Raw genomic sequence first — 22082 nt, 5'->3', positions numbered from 1 at the left:
TTATACTCATTTATAGATGGTCAAATAAAGAGAAATGATACTTTAAGATAACTATATGCGGCCTTATGTTCGTCGAAAAGGGGGAATGGAAGAAAGTATACATGTTTACATTTTAAAGATTGAAATTAAATTATACAAATATCAATCAGTCTTTCAATAGGTAATTGAATAAAAAAAATTATTCTTATTTGATTTTCCAATCGTTATGGTTGCCACCTATATTTACATTGCGTTTAAAAGTACTATTGAATGTTCATTATCAACACTTTATATACTGATTTGTTTATAATTTACTAAAGTAAAACTTGCACAAGTCAGTTTATCACACATGAAAAGATATGCCGGGATAATCATACCCAATAACAAATCTCCATCGTGACATCGTTCGTGAAATCAGATAGTTTAAGTTAAATCGTAAAAGATGTTCCACGTGATATCGTATGTAGTTACAGGTGTTGTAAGTGAAATAGTATGTAATAACATACGATCCACGTGATATGGTACGTTGTTATCAATGTCCCACTACATATCGTACGACATAATATAATTGTCATGTGCTACGAGCACCTCAGATCACGTCAGTTCTGATAGGGTTGGTGTTGATAAGTCTTTAATTTTGAATATTTTATGTTTTGTAAACTTGTTGATTTTTTCCTCGTCTTTCATATTTTGCATGTCGTTGCCAGTTTCTCTCGACTTATGAGTTTTGAATATCCCCTTGGTATCTTGCACGTCTCTTGTATGTAACATCTAATGCAAAACGTGATATCAGACGTATCAGCAGATGCCCTTCTTGATATCGGATGTATCAACCAATGTACAACGTGATATCTGACGTATCAACAGTTGTCCTTCTTGATATCGGACGTATCGACCAATGTACAACGTGATATCTGACGTATTAACAGATCCCCTTCTTGATATCGGACGTATCAAATAATGCTCTTGCGGCATATCTATAGAATATAAATAAATTATTAGCTCGTGTATGCAATAATTTATTATAAACTTTCAGCCGTTAATATAAAATTGGTGTATGAATAGCGTAATTTTAAATTACACACGTACCATTGAAGGATACTCACGAGGTTTCACATTGTGAATATCTGACATTCATTTCACATGGATTGACATTCGAAATTGGGATAAAAAAAGTCATATATACCCCGGCTGTTAAAAAATACATGTTGATATCACTGCGCCCTTAGCCAATCCCAATACTTGACATATGTTTACGTCTGGCGCAAATACAAAATTTCAATCCTAGTATTTATGATGAGTTTTTTCACCTCGTACAAAATATTAACGGTTGGTTTGCAAGAATGTTTATGATAAATATTGTGAGAATATGTTTACCTTTTCAACTGATTTATTTTCTTGATATAATAACATGTGTTTTAGCCGTAATCACCAAAATCACAACAGTGCCATAGTCTATTTACTCGAGCATCCATATTAGTTGTGTATTGGCGGTTTATTTCACGAGATTGCTTGTTTGCATAAAAAATGTTTTGATTAGTTGATCTACTTACTCAAAAATTTATAAATCGAACGTTGACAAAACGAACTTTAGATTTTATCTCACGTCTGCAAGAGCAGTCACATAGTCTTGAGAACGAAAACCTTATAAGTCAACCTTATTAGCAATATGTCTGAACTGAAATCTACTTTAAGTCTTGTACGCAGGTTTTAAATATTTCAAGAAAAACATAACCTTCTAACGTTAGGTTTACACATGGTTATTGTTTGTTTTTGCATTAGTCAACCTTCGGCTGGGAAAATTCCAGTCAACCTTCGTTCCACTTAGTCAACCTTTTATCGTTACAATAATATGAGAGAGGTTTTGTGGAAATCTACTTTCATTTTAACAGAAAGAAATAAGATAAATGAATATTTTATTAAATCAACCCTTATAATTATTTTATAATATCGGTAACTTAAGGTTGAAGAGTTCAACCTTCTATCTAAGCAACTTACGGGAAACAATCAACCTTTCCGTAATTTTAGTCAAACCTTCCTGACCTATAAATTGGATGATTACGGCATATTGTATACAGATATAAATGTAAAGTTTGTCAATGAATTGTAATTATTTGATTATATAGATGATACATAAAGTACCTCTGAAAGTTATACTTGAGTTATTATTTCAACATAATACCAACTCAAAGGATCCATGCAAATTATGTTTGATTAAGCCTCTTATTTTCATTTATCCGATCATGTCAGTTAAAGGTGCGAAATCATTACAATACACACACATAGAATAAACAGAATGATATACGGTGTTATAAATCTTTCATTATTATAGAGCTTTAATCTTTGAAGGTCATATATATATATGAATATACAATATTTCACTCAGAGAGTAGCTTGTTGTCTAATATTGCCTATTCATCGCTCAGCTAACCAACCATATAATATTATTGCATGCAACTACAAATTGTCTTTCAGATTGATCACTGTTAAATTTAAAATAAAAATCAAATAAATACTGAAAATATTTTTTTTTTTATATTTTAATATCTACTGAGTTAGAAAAATACCCAGATACATGAGGAGATTGAGTTTCGCATAGAACATTTTAAATTCTCAAATCGAAAATGAATATTTTGTAAATATTATTGAGGTTTTGATGAAAGAATTTAGAGTACCTCGGAACTTTTGTCCTAAAATATTATTTGTTCATTTCAACCTCATTACATTTACAATGAAAACATCTCAAAGTTAATTGACTTCATGCAGGATGCACAATTCTAATTCGACTTACTTCATCTGAGGTAAAGTATGATATGCACAAAGAAAACTATCCAACAAAGCTTGGATGAAAATTTTTAATATTTATGTTATTTAGAAATTATGAGTAACATAATTTTTTTTATATTAGTTAAGTTTGCTTCTATTCTGACGATGGCCTTTTATTCGCACTACTATATAGTTATCAAAGGTACCAGGATTATAATTTAATACGCCAGACGCGTGTTTCGTCTACATAACACTCATCAGTGACGCTCAGATCAAAATAGTCATATAGCCAAACAAGTACAAAGTTAAAGAGCATTAAGGACCCAAAATTCCAAAAGGTTGTGCCAAATACGGATAGGGTAATCTATGCCTGGGATAAGAAAATCCTTAGTTTTTTTCGAAAAATTAAAAATTTTGTAAACAGGAAATTTATAAAAATGACCATATAATTGATATTCATGTCAACACCGAAGTGCTGACTACTGGGCTGGTGATACCCTCGGGGACGAAACGTCCACCAGCAGTGGCATCGACCCAGTGGTGTAAATAGTTATCAAAGGTACCAGGATTATAATTTAATACGCCAGACGCGCGTTTCGTCTACATAAGACTCATCAGTGACGCTCAGAGATCAATATAGTTATATAGCCAAACAAGTACATAGTACTATACTATACTATATTTAAAACAAACGCCAACATACATGAAAACGGACTATGTGATAACAATTGCCATATTCCTGACTTGGTACAGGACAATTTCAGAAAAAAATGGTGGGTTGAACCTGGTTTTATGGCTAGCCAAACCTCCCGCTTCTATAACAATGTGAAAAATATCGCTAAAATGACAACATTACGTAACAGGAATAAAGTACAAATAAATGCAAGAACATTCAGGACAGAGAAATATATAAATAAATAATATAATAGTCCATTTCAACATGTAAACCACAGAATAACAACGCACACTTAAAATTGATAAACGACATAACACAAATACAGCACAATAGAATAATGAACTATGCGTCACACTAAATAAAATCAACTGAATTTTTAGTTCTTTAGAATACAATGAAATACCAAGAAAAGTATTTGATTTTTTTCAATATTTGAACTTGCTAAATGATATTGCTTAGAACATTTTCTGATATCATGTTCAATTGATTTGAATGATGATTTAAAGTCTCTTCACAAAGGCCTCTAATTTAATTATGATTGATTGGCAAGCATATTGGAGACAATATATGAAAAGAATATGCCAGGAATAATGCAAGGACTTTGTTCATAAAGATGGACAATTAGAAACCATTAAAATAAATCCAGAGTGCAGTCTTGTTCATGTTCCTGATGCTTTTTGATTATGATAGAGCATGTGTTAACTAGTTTCAACATTAAACGTCTAAGTTTTTTTGTATTTAGACAGATTATCAAGAAATAGCCCGTACGGCGAAAGTGAGAAAAGCAATCCAGTTGAGATGACCAATGATAATCTGTTTATCGCTATTTTACCTATGACAACGTTGTTAATTTCATTGACAACGGCACGTGTTCCCTTAGTTGCTAGCCATAATTTTTCATATCACTCGACTCCGCTGAGAAAGGGAATTATCAGTCAGCAAGATCAAAGAAAAATTTCGTAAAATAGCGATAAACATGAATATATCAATACGTCAAAATTTATCTCTGTTGGTCAATCAAACAATCACAATGCAAAAACTACTGGTTTTTTTTTATCATATAAACAAAATCACTGAAAACAGACATTTCAGGTGCATCTTTTATACACTAGAAATACTGTTTAAGTAAAAAAAAACAAAACAAAAAAAACATACTTCGATAAAAAAAATGGGAAAATGATATTAATTCAGATTTTCTAAAATATTAGGTTCGGACCCCTCTCAAGACACATGAAAGTTACGAATGAACGTAATAAAAACTGTTTGTCTAATTCTGTGACAATTCAACCCTTACCGCAACCACTGTTTAAAAAAAATAATTATTGTGTGGTTGTCGATGATCTCAGAAGATGATTAAATGACTTTAAGGGTCATAACCTGCATCAGCTCACAGGACAATGCAGGATGAATCAAAATATGCTAACAGGTGTTAATGAAATTGACAACTTTGTAGAATGTGGATGGCACTCGAAGGGATTTTAGTTTATCAAAATTGAAATCATTAGAGATTCTTCTACAGTTACCCGTGAATTATCCGATTTATCCAATCTCGATAGTTAAATTATCAGTTTTAAAGTCCTCTCCGAGGTTCGGACTTTTAAAGTTGATAATTTAACTATCGAGATTGGATTAATCCGATGATCCACTGGTACCAATGTAAGAATCTATATACATATAATACTAACATTCCCTCACCTTGTGATTAAAACATTTTCCTTTTTTAAACGAAACGACAATAATAATTCATTATGTGTTTCTACATATAATTATGTCGTGTTAGTAACAATTATTTTGAGGTTTGATTGTGTCGTTATTTCGAATTAAGTCATTTCTAACTCCAAATCAAGCTATTGTGATAACTAGAAATTTCAATATGGAATAAGTTTCCTTTCAAAATAAACAACGCAATTAAACGAGAAATTTCACACCAAAAGAACGATATTCAAAAAACTATATATATAAATCTTTACATTATCTAATTAAAAAAAAGAAAAAAAAAATAGTGATAAGTGTAGACAGGTGAGTCAATTTTATGTGTTATAAGTATATTATACTTGTATATAAAAAAGAATAAAATTGAATAGTTTATTGAGTTTTCAAATTATGAAATAAATATTTGATCAATGTCTTCCTTCAAATAAAACAGATTATAAAAACGTGTGTTATGATAGCTGGACTGCGAGTATGCCAGTTTGATTATATCCTCTCATCTGGATAGAAGGATGTTTATGGTATTTAAGATTAATACACTAACTTTCTTTACTTAACAGATTAGAATTTTAGATTAAAGATTGTGTATCATGTATGTCTGAGTGTAATTTGAACTAAATAGATGTGGTATTTTTTCTTTACTGTATCGATATCATTTCACAAAGGCGTATATTAACTATTACACTTATCTCTCCTTTGCGAATCTTTTCTTTACAATACATAAAAAAACTTTGTGCGTGATGTTATTTTAAAACTTTTTAAAAGACAAAAATATCAATCTAGTATTGTGTTACCCAACTTGCATTGACCAATTTAATAATTGTTTTTTTTTTGTCAACTCATACTTCTAGTGATTCAGAACATACCGGGTTATACCGGAAATCTACATATACTTCCGCTATGTAGATGAACTGGAATTGATACACTCAAATTAAGTATTTGGAATAAAAAGAAGAATCTTTGGCAATAAATTAAAGCCAACACAAGTTTTTGGTAAGTATATACCAATATTGCTGTCAATTATTACTATACAACTTTACTAAATATATGATTTATGACAAGGGCATAAGGTTTTCAATATTGAATATAAATATGGCCAGTGTTAGTATATGCGAGCACACTTTGTTGTTATTTCAAATCAACTGAGATATCAAGACAACATTATGTATGTATTCAATGGTTGTCGCTGGTTGATGACTATAAGATTTGGTTTGGTTTATTGTATTGACAAAAATCAAGACCATTGATTTACTATCTTAAATATTTTCTAATTTTTGCCAATATGGGAACTTTTACAGTTTAACATCCGGTATGGATTTTGCTGATTGTTGAAAGTCTTATGGTGCTTACATCCACATCAAGTAGGCTCTAGTGGATTTCTTCATTTATAATTGCATTTTTAAACCATCTATCGAAGTTTGTCAAAACTGTTATGTTATTAATGTCAACATTTCTGTTTTAATAGTATGAAAATATTCAAGGGGGACAGTATTTGTTTTATTGAGAAAAACTTTTCCTTTTAAGTGTTAGTGGTCCATACAATATAAGAAAACTACTGTGTCCAGCATTATGCCTTTACGACAGTCGGTTTGGTGCTTTTAAAAAAAAAATCTACATCTCGAGACTTATTGTTTTGTCTGAAAGAATAATAATGAAAACTGTGACCTGCTTATTTTTTTAAATAAAGCCAAATTACGTAAAATCTGCATCAAAACAAAACATGTTTCCCTTGTCTTTATAAAAGGGGAAACATATAAGTCAAACATCAATTAAGATTTTCAAATGTTAATTGATGTTGGACTTACACTGTTAATTAAGAAGTATCAATACCCTCCTTGTATATGAGTAGGATAACAGGAACCCCAAAACATACTGGACAGTAAAACAGGACACATTATTCACAAAAACAACTCGACTCATTGATCTTCGGTTTCAACACTTTTGGTCCAGTTTTTGTGTGACCTTACCTATGTTATCGAACTTTGAGAACCATTTAAGTCCAGAAATACTAAACACTGACGACAAACACGTATGCAAATGAATATATCGATAAGTCAACATTTAGCGCTTTTGGTCACTCAAAATGTAAAAACTACCGTTTTTATCATATAAACAAAATTAGTGAGATCTGATATTTTAAGTGATCCTTTATACACTTGAAATACTGTTTAAGTAAGTCAATTTAAAAAAAAAAACATACCATGATCAAAAATAGGAAATGATAGATATGAATTTAAATTTTCTAAAAAATTAGGTTCAGACCCTTCCCAAGACACATGGAAGTTATCGAAATGATACAATGAAAACTATACATATATTACTAAAATTCCCTCACCTTGTAAGTAAAAAAAATTCCGTTTATAAACGAAACGACAATATTAAATCATTATGTATTTCTATATATAATTATGTCGTGTCAGTAACAATCATTTTAAGGTTTATTGTGTCGTTATTTTGAATTATGTTCTATCTAACTCTAAATCAAACCTAATTTAAATAGGGAATACATTTCTTTTAAAAAAAAACAACGAAATGAAACGAGATGTTTTACACCAAACGAACGAAATTTAAAAAAAAACCTGAATATACAAATATTTATATTATTTAATCAGACATATTCAATATATAAATGATACACAAAAATGCAAACCATAAAAATAAATGATACATTTTGTTACTGACAAATTATAAAGAAAAATGCAACTCCAATTTCTCTTTCATATAAAAATAAATTATTGTTTCAATGGTTCAGTGATAGAGAGTACTTCGAAACTGTCAATCAATTTCACTGAATAATCTATGAGTTTGTATTGCAAACCATTACTTATGCACTCAGTCATCAAATAATACACCAACGGTGTATAAAAGTAAACCAGAATGTGAAGTTCGATCTCACAAATCTGAAGTTTGACAGCTATCTTGTCATTCAGTATGCCTCTTCCCAGCTGAGTAGCAAACAGTTCCAAGTACTTACTGATGAATTTCCGGTCCGAGGACACAGTTTGATTTTATTTTCTTTGTCTACAAATATAGTCCATAGTTTAGACAGTGTATAACATGCAAATAATTTTTATACACTTTCCAAATTCATTTCTTTATATTTTATGCATGCAATATAAAGTAGGGGATGAAGTTGCATGTTAAAAAAACTTTGGTAATGAATTTTTCTGAAAAGTAGTGATTGGGTTAAGTTAGAACTGGTAGACTTTTCTATTACTATGATATTATTTGTCCCAAAAGTAGTACACTACACGATAAAAATCTTTTTGAAATAGAGCAGGTGAGATTTTATTAATTCGAATTTATTGTTTAAAATAAATGCACAACGAAATAACTGTGTTCTCTGGCCTTCTGTTTGATTTTCGCTGTTTTCTCATTTTCAGTCTTTAATGATTTTTTCACGAACGATCGTGTTTATTGCTCGAGTGTTGTACCTTATATAGTGTAATTTTATGAATATTTTCAACTTGTTAACCACCAAAAACAATTCTTCCATGTACGAGTTAAGTTTGGGATACGAAAACATGACATTTTTACCCAAAGAAAATTATTCATTTGGTATACTGTTGTGTGGACTAAATGCTTTCAGTGAAATACTTTTCATCACAAACGCTGTTTCAGTACTTATAAAAGGTTAATACATTATAGACAGGTAATACAACGACAATGAATCAAGATTATATCAAGTTTGAATGAGAAATTAGGAAACAAGGTATACCTTGTATTATGGGATACAAACAAATAAAGACCGGAAATGATGTTTGCCAATAAAACTTATACTATTACTGATATAACCTGCATGCAGCCTTTTAAAATTTTAAGGTTGACAAATTAGAAATATCATTAACGGATGCATATAGTCCAAAATATAAAACAGAAAATATAAAAGAAATTCTTCCGTTCACAAATAAATAATCTTCGGTTAATAGCATTTGTCCTGTCAGTTATTATATCTACAAAAATGTTTTTAAAAGTTAAGTAAACTTTATTAAAAATACCAATTTCCGAAATTAATTATTATGAAAATTTTCTTTCTTACTTTAAATATGAAGAAAATGATTTGCTACACCTGGGTTAGATTTGTAAACATTATTTCAATAGGGTAAAGTGTAGAAGGCTACACATATACACTAACATACGTTATAAAATGTCTTTTTAAAAATGAGCAGCAAAAAATGTGTTTCATTTCAATACATTAGAAAAAAAAGTATACTCAGTTTGGTAAACATAAAACAACAAAATCGTTACTACTTTTCAGTGCTACTTGCTAGTTTCTAGAATGATGTTGTGTTAAGAACAAGTAGTTCTAGGCAATGAAATGGTCGGAATTGTGTAGTCGATCTGTTATCTAAGTGTTCGGAACTTCATAAATATGAATACGGTACTGACGGAAAGACTTTTTGGATAATAGAGACAGTTATAACAAGACAACTGTTCAGTATTTGGCACGGTTTATATTTTATTTTCGACAAAAGGAAGTAACAATTGATTACATTGACTCTTTGTTGTTATATGTCTAATGGTTAATATTACATGTAACGACATTAATACTAAATGTTAATGAAGTAGCAAGGCAAAATTTCATCAAATTTAAAGAAATACATGACGGATCCAGAAATTTAAAAAAAAACTATTGTTCCGATTTGATGTTAGGAAAGAATGAAAAATGCTTACAGTTTGCACGAAAAGCCATTGAAGACACATCCTACAATGGATTATGCCTGGTATATTTGCATGCTTACAGTTTAATGTAATGTGTGACATTCAACCTGTTCTACGTTCCAAAAAAAAAACTCTCTATACGATGTTATCTTTTGGTTTTTCAAAAGAACATTAAGATTGAGAAAAACATTAAGAATTTTAGTTAAATGATTTATAATATGAATCAGTCTTTGGCGTCATTACATGAATAGTTAAAAGTTTTCAATCGTGAATTTTGAAGTTCTTATAATATGATTCATTTTCTCTATTGGGTCGTGATAGATATAAAAAAAATGTTGATTCGTTGCAATCAGTATATATGAGGAAAATTTTTGGGTAAACATCAATTGAAAATTCTCAAACATGTTTTTCTTGTTTAAAAAATTCTATTCTGATCAAATGTTGAAAAGACAGAATGGAATTTTGTTTCCAAGATCCCTTATATTATAAATAATCTTTACTATGGTATTAATTGCTTTTTCGTCATCTTTCTTATCATTATTCAAAATCAAGTATTAATCAAATGGAAAAACACAATATCCAGAAACACATATGCATTAATATCAGTTCATTTTTCTTCTAAAATACAACTTTATTTAGACATACATAAGTACGAATGCAAATGTTGAAGAAAATGCATACATGGATTCTTTAATTTCGAAATATAAAAAAACATTGATAAAATTATTTTTATTGCATTAATAAATACATTTTGATAATAAATTCGTTTGTATATATATATATCCGTTTTGTTTTGTTTTTTTGCGTAGGGTCCATATTTTATCGAGTGAAAAAAACAACGTTCGTATCAGTTAAAGAACTTTCAGATGTTTATAAAAAGGAAGGAACGTTTTCGCCAACTAAAGTGATTGAATCTGATTTAGGGGGCTGTTAAGATCATTTAGAAGTAATTTTAAAAAGCTAGGTATTAAATCTTATTTGAACTTGTATTGTGAAAATAATTGCGAATTTTTGGATCTCACAAGACCAATACCTCACTCATATCGAGCTATACAGAGCTGTTGGAAATCTTGTGAACCCCAGCCACTTGAAAGGATTACAAAGGGTAAGAGGATAATGGATATTATATTTTGACAATCATGAAGACCGAGATAAAACACTTACAAATGGTATTGTTATTCGTAAAAAGCTAATACAAACATATGTAAAATATCCCATGGTTGCTGAAAATGAAAATCCTAACAATGTTCGTGTTAGAATAAAACAATATACCTTGCTCAGCGGACGACGGTCAAATTCAGAGAGCCCTTGAGGATTTGTAACTGAGTTGTACATACACTGTTTCGTGAAAGGCTAAGAGTTGATGGACGTGTGAGAAATTGTCAGACTGGCGATTGCATTGCGATATGTGACCCAATACTCAATCCTTTGCCAAAAACTTTATTTATTGGTAAATACAGAGCAGTAGTTCTCCATCGAGGTCAGGTAGATACCCGTACAAACATTACATGTAATAAATGTCTACAAGAGGGACATAAATCTTTTGAGTGTCCAAACGATTGGGTGTGTAGGACATGTGGTGGCAGCGGTCATAAAGCAAGCTATTACACTACTTGCCCAGACGATTTGGTAGACAGACTTGCGGGAAATCTGGTTATACGGCAAAATACTGCAAAGCAGACTCTAGTTATTCCAGTGAAGATAGCCAATCAGAATCTTAGTCAGATTCAGTCATTTCTATCCGTCCGGAAAGCAGTCAAAATGAAAAGCAAAAAAAAAAAAACAAAGAGCAGCTGATGCAGAAAAAAGGCACTTAGATTCACCTTCAATAAGCAGCCAAGTAATGATGTTTACAATCATGTCATTAACAATCTTGATGATCAATCAAACCAAAGTGAGAAAAAAGCAAGAAAGACATGTTAAAAAAGCTAAACGGACAAAAAATAAAAGAGAAAAACAAAATATTGATAATGATCAGCCGAGCATGGAACGGTTCCTAGCAGATACCTTTAGAACTCCATCACATAAAACCAATTAAGAGCAAAAAACGCGTACTAAACAAACTGCAAGTACTCCTACTGATGAGCTTCACAAGAGAGAAGAACCTGTGAAAAAAAAAACGTTATCTTAAGCTCATGTATATAATTACTACCAATTATAAATCTTCATGGTTTTTATATTGTATATATTGTATATATATATATTTGTTTACTTTGTAGCACAAACATAGAATGTGTTTATCAAGTGAACAAAATCATAATTTGTGAATGTGATGTCTGTATTGTAGATAGCATACATTCAAAAGGGATTTATCAGCATATTTGTTTATTTAAAAATGTAGTAAATTTCGCATATATAAAATTTACAAATGAAAAATGCAGAGAGTATGAATTTAAAGATGTTAAAACTGTTTGGACGGAAATTTTTGTTCCACACGCATCTCAAACAAATGAGCACTGAAATAAAGAAGTGCATGATCACCATGTGTCAAAGTCATTCAGAAATTTTTCATTGGCACACATTAAATCCCTTATCAAAAAAGAGATTCTTTAAATGAAGTAAAAAACAGTCAGTCTCCTTTAATTTAAGAGTACAATTTCAGTAAACGTCAATCTCAAGAAGTCCTTTTCTTCAGGATATGAACAGAAAACATCAGCTGAAATCACCAATCTAAAAATATATGCTGAATCTACTACATATTGCCACACGATTATGGTAAACTTAAAAAAAAACATCCAAAAAGTTTCTCCAATTCTTGAAATTTAATATCCCACACACTTGCGTTATAGACATAGTTCAAGAATATAGCACTTTGAGTAAGGTCATTTGGCTAATAATAACATTCCGTGGTACGATTTATTCCAGATCTGAAAAAGAAAATAAAAGTTGTAAATACACAAGAACCACCCTAGCTATTACAATTACAGTATGTGACAATTTTAATGTTTACAAAAAACAAAACGTTTTCGGAAAGTCAGTTTTGAAGCTAAACATAAAAATTAACTTTACCAATCCTATGTAAAGGTCTAAAAATAACTTTGTGTTTATCTGAGTCACGATAGACAACAGGTTTTCAAATGTTGATAGTTTTGAATAGATCGTTTAAGAGATTAACGATTACAATACTTTAATATTATAATGAAAACAAAAAATCTTCACATTTGTTCACTAAATTGTCAAGGTCTAGCGAGAAAAGAAAAACGCTTTAGATTATTCTCTTGATTTTAACAACAGAAATGTTTTCTTTTAATACGCAAGAAACTCATTTGTCACAAGATATGACAAAGCAAATTAACAATGAATTCCATGGCAAACATCTGCATAGCCTAGGAACAACAAACTCGAGGGGAGTATCTTTCTTTATTAACAAATCACTTGATTTTAAATTAGTTAATGAATTTTGTAATAAATAAGGGAGTATTATCATAGTCAATATGGAAATTCAAGATAAGATCTTCACCTTATTTAAACTTGTATTCACCTAATGAAGTTCATGCAAGAAACCAATTTTATAAAAAAGGTAAGTAAATTAATTTAAGAGCACACTTTTGGTGCTTTAATAGTAGGGGGATTTGAATGATCTACTCTCAGCTTAAGATACAAAAAATAATAAACTATATAAAAGTTTAAAAAGCCACTCGATGGTTAAAACAATTAATTTAAACACATAAACTGATACATTTGAAGACAATTAAATAAAGATAAAAAACAATACACATGGAAAAGGAAAAATTCTACAAATGAAGCTAGTAGAATAGACTTTTTTTTTTATAATATACACACAAGCACGCATAAATACGTTATCTACTGACATCAGGCCAGCACAAAGTTCATTCACAGACCACCTAGCTATTTCGCTTAAATTAGACATTTTTGTAAACAATCGTGGTAAAGGATAATTTATTATGAATACTAGTATATTAACTGATACTCAGTACCATAAACTAATAAATAAGTTAATTGAAAAATAATAAGCAAAATTGTAATTTTGAGAATGTCCTAAATCAGTGGGACCTGCTAAAAACTGACATATGAGAGTCCACTATCCAATACTGTAAATCTAAAGCCAAATTAAGGAAAAATAATATTTTAGTAATAGAAAACAAACTAGAACTTTTAATTGAAAGATTAGACAAATAATCTGATGGAAAAAATAATGATCTTTATATTCAAATAATAAATTTAGAAAAAAAAAATTAGAAGATATATCGTCTTTAAAAGCCAAAGGAGCTCAAGTTAGATCAAGTTAGATCAAGAATAAAATGAGTCGAGGAAGGGGGAAAAATACTAAGTACTTTTTATCCCTAGAAAAGAATAGACAAGCTAAAAGATCTATTAATAAATTATTGACGAAAAATGGTGAGGTTACTGTAGATTAAAGTGAAATTTTAGATATAAGTAAAGAGTATTATAAATCTCTGTACAAAAGCACATGTCCTGAAACTGAAATTTTAAAGACATACATAGATAATACCCCCATTGACCTATATTTAACTCCTTGTGAAAGCAAACAAGTAGATGGTAAATTAACCATAGAAGAGTTAACATTTTCTATTTATAATATGAAACTAAACAAAACTCTAGGCAAAGAGGGTTTAACAGTCGAGTTTTATGGACAATTTTGGCCAAAATTAAAACATATTACATTGAACGTTTCTAACACATGTTATGATAAAGAAACTATATCTGACACCCAAAAGATTGGGATAATAGCATTGATTTAAAAAAAAATGACCCTTTGTCCCTAGATAACTACCGTCCAATTACTTTGTTGAATACAGATGTAAAACTTATTTCATATACTTTAGCACAAAGATTAAATAAATCCTACCCCCCCCCCCCCTTCCCCCTAATTATACACAGAGATCAAAACGGTTATGTTAAAAATCGATTAATATATGTTTCAACGTACGCCAAATTCAAGATATTATAGACTCACTAGAATTGGACTTTTTGATGGAATCATTAAACAAATTTGGATTTAATGAGTCTTTCAAAAGGGGGTCAAAACACTATGTAATGATATAAAAGAATGTATTTTAAATAACGGCTGGATCTCTGAAACCTTCGGGATTCAACGGGGAATTAGACAAGGATGTCCTTTAAGCGCTTTATTGTTTATTTGATCAGTCGAAATACTGGCTTGTAGAATAAAGAATAATATTGATCTGAAAGGAATATAAATAAATATCGATAAAAAAACTCATAGCCTAAAAATCTCACAACTAGCAGATGATACAACTCTCTTTTTAAGATCTAAAGATGAAATAAAACATTGACTAAATTTAATAGAAACTTTTAGATCTTTTTCTAGACTTTTCTTCGACCTGTTAATCAAATGCGTTTTGTTAAAATAGACTTTTTCACTTTTTTTGGTCTTTTGGAAATTGTTGTTTGTGCTGCATTAGACCCCTCTACCAAGAAATTTGGTTTACATGCACACGTATAAAAATTGCGGTTTTATCCAACGCAATCATAGGTTTGAACGTTGTTTTCAATTTAGACTTTTTATATATATATAGAGATTTATAAGAAGTTTGCCAATGAAATCCCCTGGTTTTATTGGTAATTAACAATACAGGGAAGAATTTTAGTGCCATTGTTGTAACATTAAGGGGATGTGTTAACAACTATTAGTGAAATAGAATATCTGAAGTTGAAAAAAAAAAATTTTTGGATCTCATTCCATATAATTGTATGAATTTCAAATTACCTGTAATAATATACGTCACTTTTTGTGGCGTTGATCTATTCATGTGACGCGCAGTAGGTGGTGTCCTATGGTGTTTATTTGAGAATTACGTTGTTTTTCTGAGATTTACATGTTGTAATGTACTATTATATTATCTATTTATGTATTACTCCGTGTTGAGAGTTCTTGCGTTTGTTTGTACTGTATTCCTGTCACGTAGTGTTGTCCTTTTAGCGGTGTTTTTTTACATTGCCATATAAGCGGGAGGTTTGGCTAGCCATAAAACCAGGTTCAACCCAGCATTTGTTCTTAAAAATTTTATGTACAAAGTCAGGAATAGGGCAGTTGTTGTTAAATAGTCCGTCATTATGTATGTCGGCGTTTGTTTTTGTTGCAGTTCAGTATTTCTGTTGTTCCGTTGTTTTCCTCTTATAGTTGATGTGTTTCTTTCGGTTTAGTGTTAACCCGGATTTATTTTCTCTTAATCGATTTATGATTTTTGAACAGCGGATACTACTATAACTGTTATTTAAAACGTCGCGTTGTTTTACTTTTACATCAGATATGAAAATTTCTGTCATTTTATCACAACCCCAACTAATAATCTTCAGTTCTAAACAGTGATTTCAAAATTCGATAAAAGATAAAGTATTAATAAAAATACCTGATTAAAAGGCATATTCAAAAGGGGAAGTCCATAAAAACTGACAAAATAAAACATCAATCATCGGAACAAGTGGGAAAACAACTGTCCTATTTGTGACTTGGTACAGGCATTTTGGTGGTTATACCTAGTTTTATAGCTAGCTAAACCTCCCATTTGTATGACAGTTGTTTTAGTTTCGTTATATTGACAAATTTGGTGAACAACCAAAAAAGATGTAATAGGTATACGCGACAATTCCTGTGTAAATATTTAAAAAAAGAGGATGTGATATGATTGCCAATGAGACAAGAATCTGCCAGAGACCAACTAACTGAGAAGTTAACAACTTTAGGTAACTGTACGGCCTTCAACAGTGAGCAAATTCATTTCCGCAAAGTCAGATAAAAAAGGCCCCGAAGTGTCAAATGTAAAACAATTCAAACGAGATAAACAAATTGTCAGATTTGTGTATGAAAAGATAAACGATAAACAAATATTATATTCTAGTACAGCAACAAACGACAACCACTGAATTACATGCTCCTAAATGTGGAGAGACACTTGCAGAATGTTGCGATTCTAAACATGTTGCGGATGCCCAACCCTCCCCTACCCTAACCTAAGACAATGGTGTAAGCACAACATATTAACTATAAAAATCAGTTGAAAAGGACTAAACTCATCAAATCAATACAAAGCAGACAAAAGTAACAAACACACGGAACTGGCAAGGGAGAGGCGAATGATAACAAAGGGACATTCAAGATCATAAGTCGAAAATATACTGACAACACTGTCGTGGATGACAAAGAAGAACAACAGACATACAGACAAACAAACAAACAACAGCACACAAAACATATCATAGAAAACTATAGCCTTAGCAACACAAACAAAAAACTTGGGGGATCTCATGTGCTCCAAAAGAGTAAGCAAATCCTGCTCCATATGTGGCACCCTTCCTGTTGCTCCTGTAAGTACAAACCATGCGAAAAGTCTTATTCAATCGTTTACATTCGGGGATGCGGCTGGATTGCAGTTATGATAATTGGAACCTATACGTCGTCATCTGTAAATCAGCTATTCCATTACGGCCAACCAACTCTTGATGGCATTTGTAAAATTTACACCAATTGTAACTGTTGGTTTAAAAGCTCCCCTGTGAGCAGCAATCCTCTATCAAGGAAATCATTATAGGAAATATAAACCCTGGAATAGCGTATCAACTGAGAGATATGTACTCCGTATGCAGGCCCTGCTATGATGTTGGTACATAGAAATGGAATGTTCTCAATTGGGAAGCTGAAATCATTTCTTTTGTAGCAAAGTTTTATATTTAACCGAATCCTCATTATCAATTTCTAGTTGCAAGTCAAGATGTGAAGCAGACTTAACTTTATCTGTTGTATCCTTTAACAGTTGTTTTTTTTAAACATGTCCTTCAAACATAACAAATATGTTGTCAATCAAGAAATTAAGCATCAAGATAATATCAGTTTAACTTAATTTTATTTGAATCTGGGTGATTTTTCAAGATTTATCCCTCCCATAGACAAGATACTTGTATCCACGTTGGCCATTTTTTTTTTTATGATTTATGAAACAAAGCAGGACCAACTCTTTCAATGTGTCTTTTACTTTGAATAAGGGGAACACTTGAATGTGTAGAAAAGTCAAATGTTTAAATATTATTGCAAGTTGAAAAGTCTTGGATAGTGTGTACTCTAAAAGATCTTATGATTTTTAAGTATCCATATCTGATTCACGCCGCCTTTAGAATAGGTAGTTTCACAATAACTTTGACGCCCACCTTTGATTGCTGAAAAAATTGATGTTATTAATTTAAAAATAGGTTTCGTTGAGCACTTGGAAGACCTACCAATATAACATTGTTTGTAGGACGCTTGTGTACGTTAAGTATCCAATAAGTGAAGGAAGATCTTGTTCTTTATTTTTTGTTGAAATTCCAAAAGGAACATAGAACTGACCTATAATTATCCAGGATTTCCTCCTTGGTAAGTGTCGTGGGGATATATATATATATATAGTTTCAAGGTGTCGTTTATGTAAGCTTTATTTCAAGTTAGTTTTCTTTGGGTAGTTTTCGGCAATATATCAGAAAAAAATTCTTGATGATTTAACATATATCATCAACATCACATTCAGTATTTATGAATTCGTCCTGCAATTTAAACGGGTCTAACTCTACACCAAAGACACAAAAAACAACTGACTAAAAATTAAAACAAATACACATATAAGAAACAACAGTGTCCAAATCGCACATCAAGACCAACCGCCACCAGGAATGCAGGAAGTTAAAAGTTAAAATTTTTTTTTTAAAAAAACGATGGCGGAATGTATAAATACCAAGACACGCTAGAGCATATTACCAATGATGGACTCAACAGTAAAGGTTTACAATATACAAGGGCAAATAAAAAGAACACTGTAAATAAAGGCAATAGTTGTTTACCGCTGTACAATAGTCATAAACTAATTAAGCGAAAACAAAATTCGGGTTACAAACTAAAACCGAGGAAAACACATCAACAATGCGACGTTTTAAATAAAAGCAACAGTAGTATCCGCTTTTCAAAAGTCATAAATCGAGTAAGAGAAATAAATCCGGGTTAAAACTAAAAACCGAGAGAAACACATCAACTATAAGAGGAAAAAAACGGAACAACAGAAACACTGAACTGCAACAAAAACAAACGTCAACATACATAGAAACGGACAATTCGATAACACGTTATTAAGGTGATTAACAACGTCAGTACCTTCAATCTATACTTCAAGACCAACGTGTATTATTTGTGAAGTTGAAACGGAATATTTATCAATAAGGTCTTGGTATTTTCGGATTAACCTCTTTTAAAAAAAGGCCGAGACGTTCTTTGACATAACCCTGGTTTGTAAACTTTCTGCTCAGACACTGAATCGTGATGAAGTTTTATAAAGTCTAAGTAGGAGCTTTCATATCTTGAATACCGAATGAGTTTTGAAATGTAAATCCCATATGCAGGTGAATTTTGGTATATTGCTGCTTAGGTGGGAAAAATTTATAATTTCAAAATCAAAATTGTCTCGATTGTTATAAATTATGATACTGAGATGACCTCTTATGTCAAGTTAGAGGTATAAGTCTAAATATGATGCAGAGGAAGCCGTTTTTGTTGTTTCTTTAATTTCAAGTTCTTGGAGATATAATTATGGAAACCAGTCCGAAAAGGTTGAACTGTTCATGGAAAGAACAACATCAAATGAATGTATCTAAATGTGAATTAAATGATCTCGCTTCTTTGATCTTCTTGTCTTTGACAAGTGTCTGAAGGAAATTCGACTCATATGACTCTTATAAAAAGAGGTTGCCAAGGAGAGACACACAGTTCTTTTTCATATGAATAAGTTAAATTACAAAAATAAAAAAAATATGAAAGTTCTATAGTTGCTAGAAATGTACTCTCGCGCCAACAATATAAGAACTATTCACACATACTCATTGTGATGTGATTCTTTTAAATAGTATGCCCGATTACCTTTTTGACCCAAGTGTCATGGTTCACTGAACATAGAAATGTGGTAGTGCAAGTGGGACATGGTGTCAATTGAATATATACACTCGATACTATTTGTTCTAGTCCTGAATATGCAATAAATATTTGCAACTGGACACTAAGTACTTAAGGATGTACTTAGTTGATCTTAGGTGAAATTAAATAAATCAAGAATTTAAAATTGATACTATTAGCTGGAAGAGTATGAATTAAGGATCAAAATAAGCTAAAAATATTGATAGGTCATGGAGCTCTTTTTCGAGATATTTGAATTAGAAAATATGGCGGGAAAAGGCTGACTCGGACTTTTACCTTATATTGGCATTGGTATATTTGGGTCTTAAATCAAAAGAAATAAAATCAAGAATCTGCTTAAATTTGGTCAAATGACCTTTTATGAGCTATTAAGTCTTATATTAAAAGATAAATAGGGGCAAAATATTTTACCTTGTTTTGTATGGAAAAACACAAAGGAGTCCGAACATCTGACACAAATTCCAAAACCTCACCTAAGTACATCCTTAAGTAAAAAACAATCAAATTATCAATTTAGCAAGCACGTTTCATGGTTGTTGCCGGTTTGAATATAATGTATCAATATAGGAACGTGACACATCTATTAATATATATTGCAGGATCATGGCTAGTAATTGCAGTCTATGTAGTGTTTGTGATAATCGTCAAACGGCCAAATTCTCAGTAGTCTGGTGTTCTGAATGTGACGAAGGACTATGCGGAGATTGTAAAGAATATCACAGTATTTCCAAGGATACTAAAAACCACGGAACATATTCAATCGCCGAGCATACGAAGTTACCGACCGAACTGCTGCAAGTTGCTCAAGTCTGTAAAATACATAAAGAAGAATACAGGTTTTTCTGTACAAAACATGATTGTCCGTGTTGTAAGAAATGTAAGAAATCTCACAAAGAATGTAAAGGTTTAACCGACATAAATGAAATTATACAAGAGGTCAAAACTTCGAATGCCTTTTATGAAATCGAACAAACCCTGCGCGAAGTCGTTGAAAATATCAAAATTCTCAGCACAAACAGGAAAGAAAATTTAGAATTGCTAGAAAACAAGAGAAGAAAAATAGAAGCAGAAATAAAATATGCCAGGACAAAGGTAAATCATCACCTCGATCAAATTCAGGCTGATTTGATGAAAGAATTAATGGCAGTTCAACATCAAGAAAGTAGTAAAATACAAAATGTATTGTCTTCTCTAAATCTTAAAGAAAAAGAGATCACTGAGTTACAGGTAAACATTGATAATATTAAACAGAAAGCGTCCGATCTTCAAGCATTTTTAACCATAAAAGTACTTGAAAAGAGTTTGGCAGTTGAAGAAAAAAATATTCAATCGATTGCCAATAGTGGCATCGTAAATAAAGTCAATATATCATGCCAAATTAACCAGCTATTACAGCAAATTACAGCCAGTGTTTCGAAGTTTGGAGAAATTAATGTCAGTTCTGATCCATATCAGTTGCCCATTCAGAAACAAAAAGACAGAGAAGCCCAGATTATGTTAGCTGTTCCAACCAGAAATATCGGTAATCTGGCTTTGACGTTACAGAAACGTATCAATACAAAGTTATCAGATGTCCAAGGTTGTTCTCTGCTACCTAAGGGTAGGATGGTATTCTCTTGTTATGAACAAGAGAAAATAAAAGTTTTCAAATCTAACGGATCAAAAGATTTCGAAATCAATGATATTGGTAAAGTGGTCGATGTGGTATTTATTGGAGATGGTTGTATTGCTGTCACATCTGGTCATTCAAATAAGATTAGTATAATCGACATACCAACGAAATTGATGTAAAGACGGTTCACGATGAATAATAGAAGGTGTCATGTTTACGTATATGAAACAAAAACCCATTAACAAAATAAACCATAAGACAATTCAATATGAACAAAAGAAGATGCTTGGTATGCGTATATGAGACAACAACCCATTGACAAAATTATTCGAATGGCAGTTCCATATCAATGATAGAAGATGTGGAATTTACTTATATAAGACAACAATTTCATATTCAGGTCATATGTAATTAACCATGATAGCCTTGTCCGTATTTTCTGTTTGCGGTCATAAGTCAGAAACCTTGTCAGAAGTTGCTTTGCCGGTTCCGAGCCAAAAACATCGTCAGTGATTACCATATGCCGGTCATATGTCAGAAACATTGTCAGTAGTTGCCGCATACCAATCCTAAGTTCGAAACCTCGTCAGTAGTTGTCGTATGCTGATCCCAAGTCAGAAACCTTATCAGTAGTTATCGTATACCGGCCCAACGTCAGACACCTCAGCAGGAGTTACTGTATGCCTGTCCATAGTCAGAAAACTCGTCATTAGTTGCCGTATTCTAGTTCCAAGTAAGTAAAG

At 31.3% G+C, this 22082-nt stretch overlaps 1 protein-coding gene across 1 annotated transcript; it reads left to right on the top strand.

Moving 5' to 3' along the window:
- Nucleotides 1-5958: 5958 nt before the first annotated feature.
- Nucleotides 5959-21518, top strand: LOC127726758 (tripartite motif-containing protein 45-like). Its single transcript, XM_052234214.1, has 3 exons — nucleotides 5959-6124; nucleotides 10603-13313; nucleotides 20327-21518. Exon 3 carries the CDS (start codon nucleotides 20331-20333, stop codon nucleotides 21516-21518), a length of 1188 nt encoding a protein of 395 aa, XP_052090174.1. The 5' UTR covers nucleotides 5959-6124; nucleotides 10603-13313; nucleotides 20327-20330.
- The last annotated feature ends 564 nt before the right edge of the window (nucleotides 21519-22082 follow it).

The sequence above is a fragment of the Mytilus californianus genome, unplaced genomic scaffold (genome assembly GCF_021869535.1).
Source record: "Mytilus californianus isolate M0D057914Y unplaced genomic scaffold, xbMytCali1.0.p SCAF_18, whole genome shotgun sequence".
Lineage (NCBI taxonomy): Eukaryota > Metazoa > Mollusca > Bivalvia > Mytilida > Mytilidae > Mytilus > Mytilus californianus.
The sequence above is the reverse complement of the archived record's forward strand: the minus strand, read 5'-3'. Positions and strand labels throughout refer to the sequence as shown.

Bases quoted from the DNA above. Each gene is read 5' to 3' on its own strand.
- LOC127726758 (XM_052234214.1), top strand. From the start codon at position 20,331: ATGGCTAGTAATTGCAGTCTATGTAGTGTTTGTGATAATCGTCAAACG.